This window comes from Dama dama, chromosome 23 (genome assembly GCF_033118175.1).
Source record: "Dama dama isolate Ldn47 chromosome 23, ASM3311817v1, whole genome shotgun sequence".
Classification (NCBI taxonomy): Eukaryota; Metazoa; Chordata; class Mammalia; order Artiodactyla; family Cervidae; genus Dama; species Dama dama.
This window is the reverse complement of record NC_083703.1, coordinates 61,545,712-61,563,176: the sequence shown is the minus strand read 5'-3', so window position 1 is coordinate 61,563,176 and position 17,465 is coordinate 61,545,712. Positions and strand designations below refer to the sequence as shown.

The 17,465-nt window shown below is 49.0% G+C and overlaps 2 protein-coding genes across 2 annotated transcripts in view; one reads left to right on the top strand and one right to left on the bottom strand.

The window, feature by feature from the left end:
- Positions 1-7,519: 7,519 nt before the first annotated feature.
- On the top strand, positions 7,520-14,849 carry PDRG1 (p53 and DNA damage regulated 1). The gene is made up of 5 exons (XM_061127031.1): positions 7,520-7,698; positions 9,215-9,290; positions 10,355-10,429; positions 12,525-12,605; positions 13,195-14,849. The coding sequence occupies exons 1-5, from the start codon at positions 7,612-7,614 to the stop codon at positions 13,275-13,277; spliced, it is 402 nt and encodes a 133-aa protein (XP_060983014.1). The 5' UTR covers positions 7,520-7,611; the 3' UTR covers positions 13,278-14,849.
- Positions 14,850-14,963: 114 nt separating this feature from the next.
- TTLL9 (tubulin tyrosine ligase like 9) overlaps positions 14,964-17,465 on the bottom strand; it is a 46,865-nt gene continuing 44,363 nt past the window's right edge. The window contains exon 15 of the mRNA XM_061125683.1: positions 14,964-16,137. Coding sequence (XP_060981666.1) covers positions 16,061-16,137 — 77 coding nt within the window. The 3' untranslated portion in view covers positions 14,964-16,060. The remainder of the gene's footprint in view (positions 16,138-17,465) is intronic.

Below are 17,465 nucleotides of genomic sequence, written 5' to 3'. Positions count from 1 at the left end.
CTCTGAAGGCTCATTGCAGCACTTTTGCTTTTTTTATTTGAAAATGTCTTTAGTTTTTACGGTTTTTTCTACAGTTTCTTTTTTTTCAATTGAAGGTTAATTGCTTTACAGTATTGTGTTGGCTTCTGCCATACAACATGAATCAGCCTTAAGTATACATGTGTCCCCTGCCTCTTGAGCTTTCCTCCCACCTCCAACCCTCTCCCACCCCTCTAGATTGTCAGAGAGTACCATGGTCAGCTTCTTGTGTTACACAGCAACTTCCCATTTTACATATGGTAATGTACATGGTTCATGCTACTCTCTCGGTTTGGCCCACCCTCTCCTTCACCCACTGTGTCCAAAGTCTGTTCTCTATGTCTGTGCCTCTATTCCTGCCCTGCAAATAGATTCATCAGTACCATTTTTCTAGATTCCATATATGTGTGTTAATATACGGTGTTTTGTTTTTCTCACTCTGTATAACAAGCTCTACGTTCATCCACCTCACTAGAAGTGACTCAAATGTGTTCCTTTTTATGGCTAATGTTCTACTGTATATATGTACCACATTTCTTTATCCATTCATTTGTTGGTGAATGGTTCCATATCTTAGCTATTGTAAAATAGTGCTGCGGTGAATACAGGGGTGCATGCGGGGGTACGTGCATGTGCTAAGTCACTTCAATCATGTCCAACTCTTTGTGACCCCATGGACTATAGCCCACCAGATTCCTCTGTCCACGGGATTCTCCAGGCAAGAATACTGGAGTGGGTTGCCATGCCCTCCTCCAGAGGATCTTCCCAACCCAGGGATCGAACCAGTGTCTCCTGCGTCTCCTGCATTGCAGGCAGATTCTTTACTGCTGAGCCACCAGGGAAACTTGAATAGTGAGTTACATGTGTCTTTGCCAGTTTCGGTTTCCTCAGGGTATATGCCCAGTAGTAGGATTGCTGGGTTATGTGGTAGTTTTATTCCTAGTTGTTTTTTTTTTTTAAGGAGTCTCCATACTGTTCTCCACAGTGGCTGCATCAATTTACATTTCCACCAACAGTGCAGCACTTCTTTAAACCTCAAAGATGGAAAACAACTAAGTGTTTATCCAGAAAAGAAAGGGTCAGTAAACGTGATACTTACAACCGCCACACTAGCAAGCCTTAGGAAGTTATTTAGTCCCTAATGTTGGGAAGGGTGTGCATCACTGGTAAGAGTGTAAATGGGCACAGCCATTCTGGAAGAGAATGTGGCATTGTTTAAGAAAAAGAAGTATGTGCACGCTCTCTGTCAAGGCAACAGCACACTAGGGTGTTTGTTGTGTTACTGTGTGGCTGGTGCAGAGAAAAAGGGAACTCAAGCACCCACAGCCAAGGGAGAGGAATATGAAATGTCACGGAAGAAGTCTGGTGTTCTCAGGAACGAGAGATACACAGAGGATATGGACAGATGGAAGGAACATTGAGATGAGAAAAAAAAAGTGGAAAATTAACACAACAGCACAATAATATCATGTGGATTATCTGTACCAACTATCTGCTGACACTAAACGTACCTAGCAACCCGATCCTCGGTATTCATGCCACAGGAATGATACATATGTGTATGTACCCAAAGGCACACACACGACTGTTCATATCTGCACTCTTTGTAACAGCCCCACGCTGCAAACCACCGCAGGTCCAAAAGCAGAATAGTTTAATTGCTATGTAGTCCTCTGATGGAATATGCTACAGCATTGCATGTACACCATACACAACTACACCCAGTGACAGAGATAAATCCATGAACAAAATGTCGAGTGAAAAAAGTCAGACACAAAAGAGCACACCCAGTGTGATTCCATTTGCATAAAGTCCACAACCCAGCAAAACCGATGTCCAGTGTTAAAGTCAAGGTGGCGGTTACCTTTGGTGGTTGATGGGAGGGCTTGGAGGATCTCCCTGGGAGGGGGCTGCTGATGTTCTGTTGTTTGATCTGAATGCTGGGTACAAGGGTGTGTTCAGTTTTTGAACATTCATAAACTATAAAATACTTAAGATTTGTGTGCTCTTGTATGTGTTATACCTTAATAAGAGTTTTTAAAACACATAAACATTTAACAAAACTACTGCGTATTTTTCAAGAAATCACAAATATTTTAGGCCATATATCAAACACAGTAGAGAGGGTGGGCTCAGAATTGAGTGGGGGTGGGGAGGAAAAGAGAAAATCATATAAACAAGAGAGGGTCTTTGAAGGCTAACTCATGACCGTGTGCTAAGAGCTGAGTGGTGAGATTAAGTCAACCATCTGTGCTTTAGTGCATGAAAAGTAAATGTAAAATATAATTTAGAAAACCAGATAAACAAATGAACTCTGGTGCTTATACACTGTAGAATACTCTGCAGCTGTCAGGGAATAGGAGAGATCTAAATATACCCATCAAAGATGTCCAAGAGCACACGGGCTGCAGAGTGATCATTTGTGTGCGACGCCCTCCTTCCCACCTTCCTAACCTGCCACGCATGTGATAGTCTTACATATGTTCTCTGGGTTCCTAACTATGTCTTTAAATGAACATCATCACACACCCAAACTGGGACTCCAGAGGGAACTGAGATGGTGGGGCTGGGGGGGATGTCAAAACTAAACTTTAGTCTTCTCTGTCATGTTTTCATTTTCAATAAAAAGAATCTATTCATGGAATTTTATTTTATTTTTTTTATTAATGGAATTTTAAATGAATGGATTTCGTATTAAAGGTAGTAGTAAAGACCAGCTCAGGGAGGCCTGGAATGTTCCGGGCTTGTATTCTCTTTGAGGTCATTTAAGATTTTTCAAGTCAAGCCTTGGGACCATCTGTTGCCTGATGAAATCAGGGCGTGTGGATTTAGGACGCAGGTCCCCACCTGGCGTCCCCATCTGGCTGCATGACCTTGGGAGGGTCCCATGCCCTTTTCGGGCCTCAGTGTCCTCAACTGCCCAATGGGAGTCAGATTTCTTCATTCCCTGGGGACATGGGAGGATGGAGTGAGGGCAGGAGGAGAATCACATGAATATAAGGGATTATTCTCTGGGTCAGAGGAGAGGGAGTGGGCCTCCCCTCCACCTGCCAAGCCCACGAGGCACAAAGGAAGTGGAGGGAGGAGCTGGGGACCACCCCGAAGAGCAAACAACGCATCTGTGGGACAGGGGCACGTTGTCAGCAGCTGGGAGGCTGGGCCTGGACAACTCACAGATCAGAGCCTGTGGGCCAGCCACCCAGGCTGCCTGAAAAATTGGGATATTGAGCCAGCTTCCTGCTGCTCCTAACACTAGTACAGTCACAGCCCTGTCACCTCTCCAAGCCCCATCATTATCCTCCCATCCCCAAGACACACACACAGGACCGCACCATACTCACCATTTTAATCCCATCCTATCACTACAGCCAGAGAGGTTTCACAAAGGAAACCCAATCATGTCCCATGCTTGCTCAAAACCCTCCAGTAGTTTCATATTGATCTGAGAACAAAAGCCAATCCCCTTGCCTTAGTGACAGGCCTGGCGTGACCTGCCTCTCCCATTCCACCACCTCCAGCATAGGGGTTAAGAGCCTGGCCTCAGTGAGAATCTGCCTTGCTTAGAATTCTGGCTCTTTTCTTCATTCATTCATTCAGAAATGTTTTTTGAGCACCTACTGTGGGCCAGGTAATGTTCTAGATATTGGGGATCCACCAGTAGCAAATGAGACAAAGATTCCTGCCCTCACAGAACTTCCTTTCTAACAGAGAGAGATTAACAACAAATATAAGTACATTCAACAGCATGCTGGAAAGTGACAAGTGCCGTGGAAAAAATAGAGCAGAGGAAGTTGATCGAGAGTACTGGGGGAGGGGGCATTTTTAAATAGAATGTTCAGGATAGGCCTTGTTGAGAAGGTGAAATTTAAGCAAAGACTTATAGGAGCTGAGGGAAAGAGACAAGAGGACTCGGAGGGAAAGTGCAGGCAAAGGGAGCAGCCAGTCCAAAGGCCCTGAGGTGGGACTGCACCTGGCTGGTGTCAGGAGCAGCAAGGAGATGGGGAGAGAGATGGGAGATGCTCAGAGGGGTAAGGCAGGTCAGGGAGGGCCTGGCGGGCCTCAGGGAGAAGTTTAGCTTTTACTGGTGAGATGGGAGTGCTGAAGGGTTCTGACCATAAAGGAGTGGGGGCAGGGGAGGCAGCACAGAGAAGGAGAGGAAGCCCAGTAGGGCTTATGGACATCGTGTGGGTGGCTGCTTCAGCCTGATCCTAAGGGAGAACTCCGGAGCATTAAGATATATACCTTAGAGTTATCCACACCCACTCCTGTCAGCACTCCATGCAAGGAAGGTGGGTTTTCATATTCCTGAAATGATGAGCCACAGCTTAAAGAGAAGGTAAGACCCCACCTGGAAGCCCCAGCAGCCTGAGAGTGGTCCTCCCTTAGGAGTGAAGTGGGTGCTGGTCACTGAACTCTTAACCAAGAAGGGCGCACAGAAACAGTAAAGGGTCTCCAAGGGGAAGGGGTGTAGCATCGTATTATTGCCTCCAAACACCAAAGCCCCAGTTGTCTCAGTCCTTTTGGCCTGGAAGGGAGGGCTTGCTAAAGATGAGGCACACCCCAGTGTGACCAAGTAGACTTTTCTGGTTAAGAAAGACTTAGCAATCTCACCCCCACCTGAATTGCAGAGGGATTCATGGTCTGTAATATCCTGCCTATATGGCAGCCCAGCCTTCTGGCATGGGAAGCTAGTTACAGTTGGGTTGGTTCTTTTCACCTTTGGATACTTTGGGTTTTAGAAACTTCTGCCTCAAGTTGAGCCCAAGACTGCCTACTGTATGCCAGGCAATATCCTAGGTTCTGGGACCCAGCAGTAAACAAGAGAGACAAGATCCCTGCCACAAGGAGCTCTCAGCTGGAGAGCGAGATAATTAGAGAGAAAGAGAGTGTGGTAAGTAGAGAGAGGGGTACCCCAGGAAGCTATGGGGGCTCAGGGAGGACTCTTGATCTCTGGGAGGAGTCGCCAAGCTGATAAGTGGGGGTTGTGTAGTGCTTATAGGTTTAGAGGTGCGGGAGAAAATGAATCCAGGTTGAGGGGAGGGTGTGTGCAAAGGCCCTGAGGATCCCACCAGTGCTATCACTGTGGCTACCCTCTGTCTAGAAACTATCCTCTCCTACATGGATGACTGTAATGGCCTCTTTATGGGCCTCCCACGAAAAGGCAAAGAAGCTGGGGTACGCAGCCACTAGCTCTTTCCTCTTCTTGGCTGAGGGCCACTCCTATGTGCATTAACTCACCCACATTCCACGCTCTATCTGTATCCATGAGCAGAGAGAAGCTGGAAGCCACAGGCCCCAGCTGCAGTACCTGCTGGCCACCTCAAGGGAAGGCCTTGCCGTGTGAGCAGGGCACCTATAGTCCCTCCTATAGCTCCACAGTTTCAATACTTCCTTCCCCTTATCGACCTCACTTCCTATTTTTCCCTCCATGCTCATTCTGTTCCATCTACACTGGCCTTGCAACTTGCCAAAATGAAGGCTCATCTCCGGGCCTTTGTTCCCCCTGGGTAGAATGCTTGTTCCCTAGATATCCACATGGCTCAGCCTCTCACCTCCTCCACATCTCTGCATAAATGCCACCTCCTCAGAAAAGCCACCCCCTGCCCCCAGCCACCTTATCTCAGATAGCCCCTCATTTGTTCCCTCTCTACCTTGACAATGGACATGAGTATGAGCAAACTCCAGGAGACAGTGAAGGACAGGGAAGTCTGGTGTATTGCCCGTGGCACCGGGTTGCAAAGAGCTAGACACAACTTAGCAACTATAAAACAACCTTGCCCTGTTCTTTTCTCCATAGGGCTTACCACCCACCACCTGACATAAGATGTATTTTATTGTTCATGCATTTATTATCTGTCTCTCCCACCAGACTGAAAGCTTTGGGCAAGGACCAAATCTGGTTTTGCTCATGGTGGAATTCTTATAACAGGGTCAAGGCAGTCAATAAATATTTGTGAAATTGATGGTTCTGAAACATAAGTGGTTCTAAAATAGGAGTCCTTCCAGGTATGACTCTCTCAAAGGCTTGTGTCCCTCCCCTATGCTGCCAGTGGCCAGGGGTGCCCTCTGAGGGCCAGTCACAGCCAAGAAGCTGACAATTTGGGAGCCTCCTTCAACCCTTTCCCATCCAGGCCCATATGGCGGGGTCAGGGGTCAGCCTGGCCCAGGCCCCTTTAAACCCCAAGGTGGAGGGGAGATAATCCGAGGGTCCAGGCCTCAGGGATGCCTGGTGAGCCCTGTTTCTCCTTTGGCAAATGTTCCCCCTTCCTTCACAGGGCCTGTGTCTGCATTTCTGAACCAGAAGGTATTTACACAAAACATCCTGGGTTTGGCGACAAATTCACCCTTAATGAGGAATCCTTAATGAATCTCCTTCTTTCCCCATGCCAAGGTGGCTGCAGGGAAAACTAACTGCCTCATCAGTTGAAAGAAGCCAAAGGCCAGGAAAAGACAGGGTGCTTCGAGGACTTTTGGGGCCACAACTTGGTGGGGGGCCTTTTTTTTTCAGGATCCAGAAACAGCTGTGGTCTGGAAGCTTGAGCATCCTGGGCCATGTTTGCTCCTGACTTGTGGTGGGACAAGGAGCAAGCCTCAGGGTGCAGCTGCAGGATGTGTGATAACCCACCCATACAAAGATGGTTGTGAAATTCAAGGAAGGCAAGGGGCGTGAAAGGGCTTGGTTACAGTGGCCAAAAGGAGAGAAATACAAGCTGGACTCAGGGAGACAAGAGGTCAAAGCTCTAGTGCTGGGTCTGCTGTTGACTTTTTAAAACCCTCACCACCCTCTGAACCTTGGCTTTTCCAGCTGTACAATGAAGAGTTTGGGTGTGAAGATCTCTAGGGAATCTTCTGATTCGGAAGGGCAGCCACTTTCCACCTGCCTGCTTCTTCTTGGAGATCTTCCCAGCTCCTACAGCCCACAATGATTCACTTTCCAGCACTCATACAACTCTCTTCTGAGCTGGCACTTCATCACTCACCGCCCTTCCTTGGGTCTAGGTCAACTATTCCTGACATTGGGTCCAACACAGGGGCTCAATGAAAGGAGAGATCAAACTGAATTTTAAGACTCTTGCCTCCTTCCAATCCTGTGGAAACACAATGAGAAGGATTTTTATTCACTCTCATTTTATAAATCGGAAACTGCTACACTTGCTTCCGTGGTGCTCCGCAGGCAGAGGAAGAATGGTTTGATTTCCCCAAAGCCCTATCACTGCCTGCCATAGTATATAATTATTTGTTTTGTCATCAATTGTTTATGTTACCCGCTAGATGAAGTAGCGCGAGGGGCAGGGACTTCGTTTTGTTCACTTCCGCATCCTCAGCGCCTAAGAACAATCTGAAGGGAGGGCGAGGTTAAGAGGTTTGGACCTGCAGGGGGCGCTCCAGCCCCGCCCCCAAGCTAGGCCCCGCCTCTCGCGTCTGCTTTCGCACGATCTTTGGGGCCTGCGCGCCTCCGTTCCTCTTTCAACTGCGCATGCGTACCGGAAGCCCTGTGAGAGCGGCGCATGCGCGGACGGAGCTGCGGCGCCGCGGAGCCGGAGGTGAGCTCCATAGGATCGTGGCGTAACGGAGTTGCGGCTGGCAGGCATCATGCTGTCGCCCGAGGCGGAGCGGGTGCTGCAGTACCTGGTGGAGGTGGAGGAGCTCGCCGAGGAGGTGCTGGCGGACAAACGGCAGGTAGGAGGCCTATCCGCGGGGCAGGGGCCCGGGTTTTGCGGTTGGGCCTCCGAGCTCCTAGGGCAGCGCGCCGGTTCCGGAATCTGGCTCCAGCTTCGGCTCGCTGTGAATTGACCTAGTCTTGTGGGCCAAGGGCTGTGACGACAGACCGGGCGGTTGTGAGATCATGTTGGCCAGATGTCGAATGCGTGGCACAGCGCCGCGCTTGACTCCTCTATTTGGCACATATTAAGCTCGTCTGTGCCAGGCCTTTCCTCTCTCGCCATCCTTCCTCTGCCCGTTGCCCAGCTTTCCGGATCCCGACCCATTACCGCTTTGGGCCTTTGGTTTACCTGAACCGCTTTTTCAAAATGCAGTGTCTTGGCCCCCACACCGACCTGGGCTGCACCGCTCCAGTCCAGGCCAGAAGAGGAACAGAAAAGAAGTGTGAGTGGCCTAGTAATCGCATAGGAGTCGGGATGTGGAAGAAGTTTGGGGCCCAGGCCACTGGAGGGCCGTGGAGACCTGCACAGGGAGTTTAAGGGAGTTTGTGGTGGGAAGAGGGTATGATATAATGGATTGAGGCTTTGAAAGATCCGTCTGGCTGCTCTGTAGAGCAAAAGCTATAAGGGGGCAAGGGGTAAATGAGGGGCCAGGTAAGGGATGGGTTTGGGCCTAGGTGGTGGTAATGGGTCATCTCCATTTGGAGGTGGCCTCCATGATGCTGAAGTATAGGGGTGAGGGAGTAGGAGGGATCAAGAATGATTCCGACTGCTCATCTCCAGTTAGACTGCCTGGATGCTTGGTCAGTTGGGTATTAAGGGAGAGCCTAGTAAACACTGCATCAAAGTGTGCTGGCTGACAAATAGCAGTTAACGTTGATTGAGTACTTACTGTGTATCAGGTACTGTGCTGACTTAGTTCCTAGGTTAATAACCTTGGTGGAGGGTCCTCTTCCTGTCCCTGTTTTTCAGAGAGGTGAAGTCACACAGGTCATAGCAAGCTGCAGGATTCAAACCTGGGTGTTCCACTCCAGAGCCTCCACCGCCAGGCAGTATACTGCACGGCCGCCTCACTTCCTTAGTAGCTGCTGTGCTGTGACCACCATCTCAGTGCCAATACCCCTGCCTTTCTGATATAATATTGTTGGGTTTCTCAGGATACTCGGTCAGAATCAGCTGAAAGAGCTTGTTCAGGAAGTGGTTTCCACTCCCTTGGTGATTCTGAAATCCTTGAAGCTTGAGAACTAATGCTCCCGTGGATAATAATAAAAAATTACCTGTTTAGTCATTAGACATTTCCCCAGCACCTCCTCTGGGGGGGGAAAGACACCTTGGTGAAGCATCATCTTTAAGGAGCTGGAAGCTGAGTGGGGGAAGAAGTACCTTCACACATCTGTCCACTTTAGGCAGGACATTAGAATTAACCGAGGAATGAGGCCTTGTTGTCTTTGTTAGGTTTTAACAGCCCTGGTCTGTTGGGAGTACAGACCGGGGTAGGAGGTAACTGAGTTCCCTCCTGCCCCTGTGCTTTTCAGATTGTGGACCTGGATACCAAAAGGAATCGGAACCGGGAGGGCCTGAGAGCCCTGCAGAAGGATCTCAGCCTCACTGGTAAGCCTAGCTTGGTTGCTGCAGCCCAGGAGGCCTGTTCAGTTTACCTTCTCATGCCTTTGACTTATCCCTGTTAGAGACCAGGCAGGAGGCCACAGGTGTGTGGCACAGCCGGTGGAGATGGGAGAGACAGTATTGCAGGTCTGACATAGACTGTGGCTCAGGGTTTCAGCTGCTCGCCTCGGTGACAGGTTGTTGGCTGCCAGCTTGTCAGTGATGACGCTGAGAAAGTGCTGGGGGTATAAAAACAGTACATTTCCTGCCCTTGTGCTCTACAGGTGAGTCAGCAGCATAAATACAGAATTGAAAATCGTGAGAAAGTTGAAGAAGGAGGTGAACACAGGGTTGGTCTTGGAGAATGGGATGGCAGCTCTTTAGATGAGGCTAAGTGGTAGTGATAGAGGAAGCAATAGGGGAGGGGCATGTGATTATGCTGGAGAGATGGGCAGAGGGCAGGCCATGATGAAGGGCCTCAGGAACCAAGCACTTAAAGTGCACTGGAAAGCCTGAAACCTTCCAGTTTCTTGTCTCACCAGAGTAAAATCCAGAGTCCTGCAGGACCCCGTGTAAACCGATTTCCTTGACTCTCCCACCTTGTCTCCTCTGCTCTTGCACTCACTCATCACCTGTACCCTCGCTGCTCTCCTTGCTGTTCCTAACACCCTGGCACATTACTGATCTTTGCTGTTCCTGGTTCCTCTGCCTGGCCTGGTCTTTCCCTAAATGTGTGTCTGCAGGGCTTACACACTCCTCACTTTCTCCAGGTCTCTGTCCAAATGGCACATAATCTGCAAGACCTTCCCAGACTGCCTGGTATAAATAACAAGCTCCTCCCTTTGGCATTCCCCATCTCTCTATCCCCACTTTAGTTTTCTCTTAAGATACCTTTCAGGGTCTGACGAATCATTTCTTTATTCTTTTGACTTTTTTGTTTATTCTCTCTCCTCCACTCTAACATAAGTTAGGAGGGCTGGAATTTCATCCTATTTTGCTGTGTTTTCAGCATCTAAAGCAATGCCTGGCATCAAGATATTTGTTGAAGGAATGACTGTTTGCCGTTTCAGAAGACGTGATGGTTTGCTTTGGGAACATGTTTATCAGGATGCCTCACCCTGAGACGAAGGAAATGATTGAGAAAGGTAAGCCTCCTGGGCAGGGGTCAGGAGCAGCACACTGCCCCCCCACCCCTGCCCATGCCACACCCTCCCCACCCCTGCTCCAGCTTCTGGCAGCTTGATGAGAGGTGGCTGTGTGCATTTTAATCTTTGCTGTGCCACTGAGTTGCTTCATCTCTAAAGGGGGAGACATCTACATAGCACAGTTGTTGTAAAGTTGAGATAAAGTAATACATGTACCTAGCATAGTGTTTGTTTGTCATTGAGGAATGAGTTGGACTGCAAATAACAGAAATCTAGCAGTTAGTAGGACTTAAGGAAATACATTTCTGTTCATCTCATGTAAGAAGTTGTCCAGAGATGGGCAGTCCAGGATTGGCACAGCTGCTCAACAGAGTCAACTTAATGTATTCTCTTGGTTGTTGTGTCATGATTGCAGGCCTCATGTCTGAGAGCCAGGCTAGAGGAAAGGCAGGAGGGCTTTCTCCATATATGGCCTTGCCTTCTGTTTTGGAAATAAGACCGTCCTCCTCAGGGACTTCTGTGATACCTCATTGGTCAGATCTAAGGCATGTGCTCATATTTTCACATCCCCTTGTAGTAGCATCAGGGTTGAAGATGGAGGTTTGAGGAGGGCGAAGCTCTCGAGTTTGCCATACTCGGGTACACAACGGATCTCACAACCATGATCCTGGAGGATTTTTGGAGAAATGTCATGAAAGCAAAAGGTCAGGCTGCAGATGATTCCTTGGCTGGGATAAGGGCAGGTTACACATGTTTTCTCTTCCTCACCCCTGAAAACATGTGGGCCAAGAGAACCAGCAGCACAGTTGCCTCTGTGTCTGAAAACAGGGTAACTCTATCCCTGTTGAAACTGAAATTCTATCAAAGGAAAGTAGGTCAGCTTTGAGGAGAAACTTCCCTTGAAAAACATCCACTAGAGACTTCCTTGGTGGTCCAGTGGTTGAGAGTCCACATTCCAGTGCAGGGGACTCGGGTTTGGTCCCTGGTGGGGACCTAAGATCCCACCTGCCAAAGCACAACTAAGCTTATGCATTGCAGCTAAGACCCAACGCAGTTAAATAAATAGACTTTTTTTTTTAAAAAAAAAAGAAAAACATACACTAATATCATGGTTATAAAATTGAATTGTCATTGCACTTGTGGGGGTACTGGAGGCTGCTCAGAGTAAGCTTCCAGAGGGCCTTGCCTGCATGGGTTGAGGATCAGGTCTCTGGCTCTCTTGGCCCATGAGTGTGGTCTTGTCACTGACCTAGAGGGGTTCCAGGACAGCATCTCTGGTTCTCAGGGATGGACACAGGCTAAACAAGGTCATGCGAGATGGTGGTTACTTATTTACAGTGAGAACCAGAGCGACTGCCCAGGCCAGAATGCTTAGCTGGTCAGGGCTTACCATCATCAGAAAGAATGAAGGTCTGTAGGAAAGACAAAAATCACTCATGAGTGGGTGAAAACAGCAGATGGAGTTGGTTGGGTGTCATCAGTTGGGTGCACTTCTCACGATGCATCTGCCTTTGGGCACAGTCCATTCTGTAAGACAGCCTTCTCTTCCCTGCCATGAATTTGGTTACGTGTGAGCGTGAGGCAGAACGTTGACTGTTCAGGTCACAGTTACCACAATCCTGCTGTTATGAAAACGCCTCAAAAAAAAAAAAAAGAAGAAAAAAAGAAAACTCCTCACCTGGATGGATGTGGGTTTGTAAACTTCATCAACTGCCTATTTTCCATCCATTTTAGGATAGGCTGGGTCTTTTATTCTTAAATTTGAATTTTCCATAATTTCATTGTGAGAGGGTGGCCTAAAATCCTGGTATTGCTTTCCCCATCCACTACCCAGAGTACTTTGCATAATGAAAACAGGTTGATAAACTGCGAGTTGGGAAACTAGTGTGCTCAACCCTGTTCTGGACTCACTCAGTGGTCGGGATAGGCCGTGTCCCTTCTTTAGCCTTTAGTTTCTTCCTCAACTGGTCTCCCAAGTCCCATTTTCATCCCTGCATGCTCAGATCCCTGCCTTCAGTGGGGCTGGGCAGAGGCTGGTATCCTTGGGTCTGTCTGTAGTGTAACCTCATCTTGTTTGCCTGTCTTATTTTTTCAGATCAGGAACATCTGGATAAAGAAATAGAACGACTCCGGAAACAACTTAAAGTGAAGGTCAATCGCCTCTTTGAGGCCCAAGGTATTGGCCTGGGGGCTAAGCATGGGGCTGGAAACCAGAAGGGGAGACAGTATCAGCATAGACTTTGCGGGCTGGGGTGGGCAGCTGGTGAGTGGCACTGAAGCTGTGGGAAGTGGGTAAGGTTGTCTCGAGCCAACCAGAGATGGAATGGACAGGACGTTTGTGGGATCTTATTCCTGTTACAAGTTGTTTTCAGGCACAGGAATGGCATGGAATGTCTCACATTTTATGCCAGCGTGTGACTTTGGGGGCCAAGATATCTCTGACTGAGGGTATCAGAAGGCCTCAGTCAGGTGGTTCAGGTTAGAGCCGAGTTTCTAGGTAAACCTAACCACTCCAGATTGGTCAGTCTGGCACAAATTAGGAGGCTTCTGCACAGCAGTCATGACTCTGCAGGTTCTTGGTGACTCAGGAGCAGGTGTGATGTTCCTTGTTCTGCTTTGCAGAATTTGAGGCCCTTCTCTGTCAGACCTCAAGGCCACGTTTTTTGGCAGCATGAATGCAGTGTAAGCCCCTTTCCCAGGCTAGACTCCAGGGCCAGTAGGTTGGACAGCAGGAGCCCTGACTCACTGATGAATTCTTCCCCTAGGCAAACCGGAGCTGAAGGGTTTTAACCTGACCCCCCTCAACCAGGATGAGCTTAAAGCTCTCAAGGTCATCTTGAAAGGATGAAACCTAAGAACCCAGATGGGGGAACCTAAGACCAGCATCCTCCCCTGGGGTCATGGAGGACCCAGAACTCTCCAGCCTTGAAACCTGCAAGGACAGGATCTGCCCTGCAAGGGGACAGGTGTGAAATGCAGCCATAGCCATGTACGAAGCTTCTTTGTCTGTAGCACTTGGCTACTTTTTGACAGCAGGAGGGAACCCGCAGCCTACACCGGTATCTGCAGGCCTGACCACTGGGGCTGGATGGACACAAGGCCCATTGACAGGCCCTGGCAGCCACCAGGAGGTGGGTGGGGGCAGCGCCAGTGGGGGTGTGAGAAGGACTGCAACAGGCACTTCTCAACAATGGCCTGCTGTTGAAATGGGCCTGGAGGGAGAAGAGTGGGAGCTTCATTCCAGCATTCCTCTCAGAAAGAGAGAGACGTATTTTCAAGCAGTGTGTGTAACGGAATTGGAATAAAGCAGGAGGCTCCTGCGCTGGATGAAGGACAGAATGTTAGTGCTTCGTGGTTCAGCACAGGCAGACACATAGTGCCCCTACACTGCCATCGGGGCCCGTTTTCCTGCTCACCCCCAGGATGGAGTCCAGAGCTGCTTATTATCCCGCCTCGGCTGCTCTGGAGTCAGGAAGGCCTTGCAGAGTCCTGCACCAGCGATGGATGAGGGCCTGCGTCCTACTGTTCTGTGCTTAGGCAGGATGCGACTCCAGGGGCTCTGAAAGCAGAACCCAGGCAGCGCTGCTTAGAGTTCCCGTCTGCCTTCAGGGTCTGCGATCCTAATGTGACTGTGCCGTGAGGGATGTCTTCTGTGTGCCTCAAGGGCTCAATACATGTTACCTAAATGGATGAATAGGCACTTCTAGTCTTTACCTCATTTGGTGCTTAATGGAAGGTATGCCACTCCCTTTGGAGTACCATCTGTGAAGGGGCAGTGGTTCCTCTTTGAAATGATGTCAGGGCAGGGCGGGGAGGGCACTCCATTTGGTTCCGGCCAATAGTTAAATATGGGGACACAGGCTGCCATGCCCAGATCTTGTGTTTTCTTCAAGAACCTAGAAATTTAGATTTTTTAAGTTGAATCCTCTGCTTTTTAAATACTGCTGATTAATTCAGAAAATTAAAGAAAGCTTGAATGTTGGCTAAACAAAACACTTCATATAAGCCACATTTGGCCCAAACCTCTGGTTTTGCATCCTTTTGAGTTTTTTTTTTTATTTAGTAGAAATTGCTGGGGTTTCTCCATGATGGCCCTAAGAAGTAGGGAGGTGGAATTGGAAACTAAATGTCCAGAGTAGATGAAAGAATTTGATAACTCCAAATAGTGGAATATTATATAGCTGTAATCAAAAATAAAGAAGCTGAACACTGATTTGGAACAAGCTTCAAGATACTTGCTTCTCAAGTGAGAATCAAAGACAGGTGTCTAATAGGCTCGTAATTTGTGTGCAAACAGGTATGTGGTTCCCTCAGAATAGAAACTACATGGTTAGGGTGCAAGAGAAGGACATGTTGCCGTTGTATTGTATATTTTAAAATAAAAATGTAAGAAAATGGGGAGTTGTGGCATTCACTGGTAGATCCTGTCTGGATGACTGCTTGGCTCAAAGTTGTTCTCTCTGAACGTTGACCCTGCCTGTCTGGCCAGGTAGATGCTAGGCAAAAGAAGAGCCAATCACATTCTTTCTCCTAGAGACATGGAGCCCATTCCTAGGGTTGTCTGGGCTTTACCCAGTCACAGGGATGAGGGAAACCCCTACATTCTGGAGCAGGGGGCCCAGGATGGCCTGGTTTCTGGCGTTCCCAAGGCTGGCTGATTCACTTAGATTTGCCAGTATTTTTCTTTGAAAAGCCCTTCCCTTCCCCCCACAGTCAGATTCTGCTGTTTGCGGTTGAAAAAACTGTCCTGAAGCAGGCAGAGTGATCAAGGAGCTGCCTGGGGTCCCTTGGAAGGTTGTCCTGAAGCAGTTAGCCACCAGCCCACTCTTGGTTCAACTCCTCTTCAACCAAGAGGCGTTGGAATGTGGAAAATGCAGACATTCTTACTTGAGCCCAAGCCATCTCTGCCTGACAGCCCAGGCCTTTCTGATCTAGAAAGCTCAGCTCCCAACCTCAAATAGGAAGGCCCAGAGAGGCACCTAGGTCACCTAGCTGACTTAATAAGTGCACCTTTGTGGAGACCCTCACTAAGCAGCTCTGCCTTCTCTACTTGAGAAATAGGGATGCTCTGGCCCACTGGTTTTCAGATGGTCAGGGAGCTCCATGGGTCCCCTGACATGCAGTCAGGGTATTGTAAGGAGGGCAAGATATATTTAAGGCTCAGCCCTTACTTGGACCCCCAGTAAACACACAGTCTAACAACTGCTTGCTTTGCAAACACAAGAACTGAACCCTTGCTCTTGGAGGAGCCTACAACACATCCTCTGAGAGACATCAAAGGGTCAAAACCAGGAAGATGTGGTTGCGGCGACAGCATTCCCTGAGCGAAGCCTGGAGCCCAAAGACTCTCCAAATAATCCTTTATTAGACATGATCTCTCTCGGGTATTACTTGCTGCATTTGTCCTCCTCGCCGGGCTAACCAATCCATCGAGGTTAAAATCTATCCAGTCCCAGAGATTGGCTCTCTCCTGGTGCAAAGATGTCCAGGGTAAGTAGGGTGGGGTGCTGGGCCAGCAAAGCAGCTGCCAGGCTGGAAAGAGGGAGGGAGGGTGAGTGCTCTGAGTGCTGCTGTGCTGAAACGGGGAGCAGAGAGGACCAGTGTGGTACCAGTGGTTCTTCATGCTGGGGATTAGTTGGGAGTTTTCTTCTGACCTTGAAGGGAGCGGAACAGCTGCCTCAGCTGTTTCTTCCGATCATTGACGCAGCCTGGAAGGGAAGGAGAGTGTTGACTGGGATGGGCTGTCCTTGGTAGAGGGGTCTTAGGGGAGTAGAAGGGGCCGGTGCTCCTACTACCTGCGGAAGGAGGGGCCAGCAGAAGCCTTGCAACCACGGATGGCCTGTGGTTTTCATCTGGTGAGTTTCCCAGGTGGCGCTAGTGGTAAAGAACCCACTTGCCAGTGCAGGAGATGTAAGAGACATGGGTTTGATCCCTGGGTCAGAAAGATCCCTTGGAGGAGGGCAAGGCAACCCACTCCAATATTCATGTCTGAAGAATCCCATGGACAGAGGAGCCTGGTAGGTTATAGTCCATAAGGGCTGCAGAGTTGGGCACGACTGACGTGACCTAGCACGCATCCCCTTCCAACTGCCATGACTTAGGTCCCTTACCTCTTTGAGCATCAGTTTTCTCATCTGTACATCAGGATACCTGCTTTATGGGGTAAATGTAAGGATCAGGTAATATTCACTGGGGGCTTACCCCAAATCAGGGGCTACTTCAGGTGAGGATGTAGATTTGAGCTTTCACAGGAATAATGTGTGCAAGAGAAGAGGAGGCTTGGAGAGGTTAAGTAGTTTGCTCCAAATCGCACAATTAGTAGCAGGACTGAGGCTTGAACCCAGGCTGCCTAGCTCCAGAAGCCAAGCTCTTAACCACTCGCCCATATTGCCCTGCCTTCTGGCTTTGCTCCGTGAAAATTCACTTAAAGCTGGCACAGTGCCTGGTACCTAAATCTCGTGTGTCAGGCACATTCAGCTAAGAGGTGGATCTCCCGCACAAGTGGCTCCTACTCTCGTGGGAGGATGTCCCAGGCAGTTCAGGCTGACTTCACATTCTCTCTCGGTGCATTCAGTGTTTCCTTCCTTTTGTGCTCAGAGCTAATCCTTGAGGCAACTCCATGGTCATTTAATCCTATGCCAGGCGCACTCATGGCGCCTCACGACCGGTGGTCGAATGACTGAATCCCCATGGGCACAACTGCTGACCTGGAGATGTCTGCCGTGTTTCTCAGCTCCCCAGAGCCCCACCCCTGCCGCCTAGGCACTCACCAGCAATCAAGCATTCTCTGAGCTGAAAGTCCACTAAATGCCAATCCCCGGGGTTTTCCAAAGTGAGTTATGTGGAACCTTAGCCTTAACTAAGGTTCATAATTCATTCATAATTCACAAGCCTTTGTGTCCAATGCAAATCTCTTGGAGTTCAAGGCTCATCTCTGAGTTATCTGTTGATCTTTTACCAGATCTCCAACATATCCCTAATTCATTTCATCAATACTCTTCCCACCCCCAGCCAGCTCCCCTTATATTCAAAACCA

Excerpts from the sequence above, each read along its gene's own strand:
- PDRG1 (XM_061127031.1), top strand. The coding sequence starts at position 7,612 with ATGCTGTCGCCCGAGGCGGAGCGGGTGCTGCAGTACCTGGTGGAGGTG. Across the intron at positions 10,430-12,524 it reads GAAGGAAATGATTGAGAAAG|ATCAGGAACATCTGGATAAA; the intron begins GTAAGCCTCCTG and ends TTATTTTTTCAG. Across the intron at positions 12,606-13,194 it reads TCGCCTCTTTGAGGCCCAAG|GCAAACCGGAGCTGAAGGGT; the intron begins GTATTGGCCTGG and ends TTCTTCCCCTAG.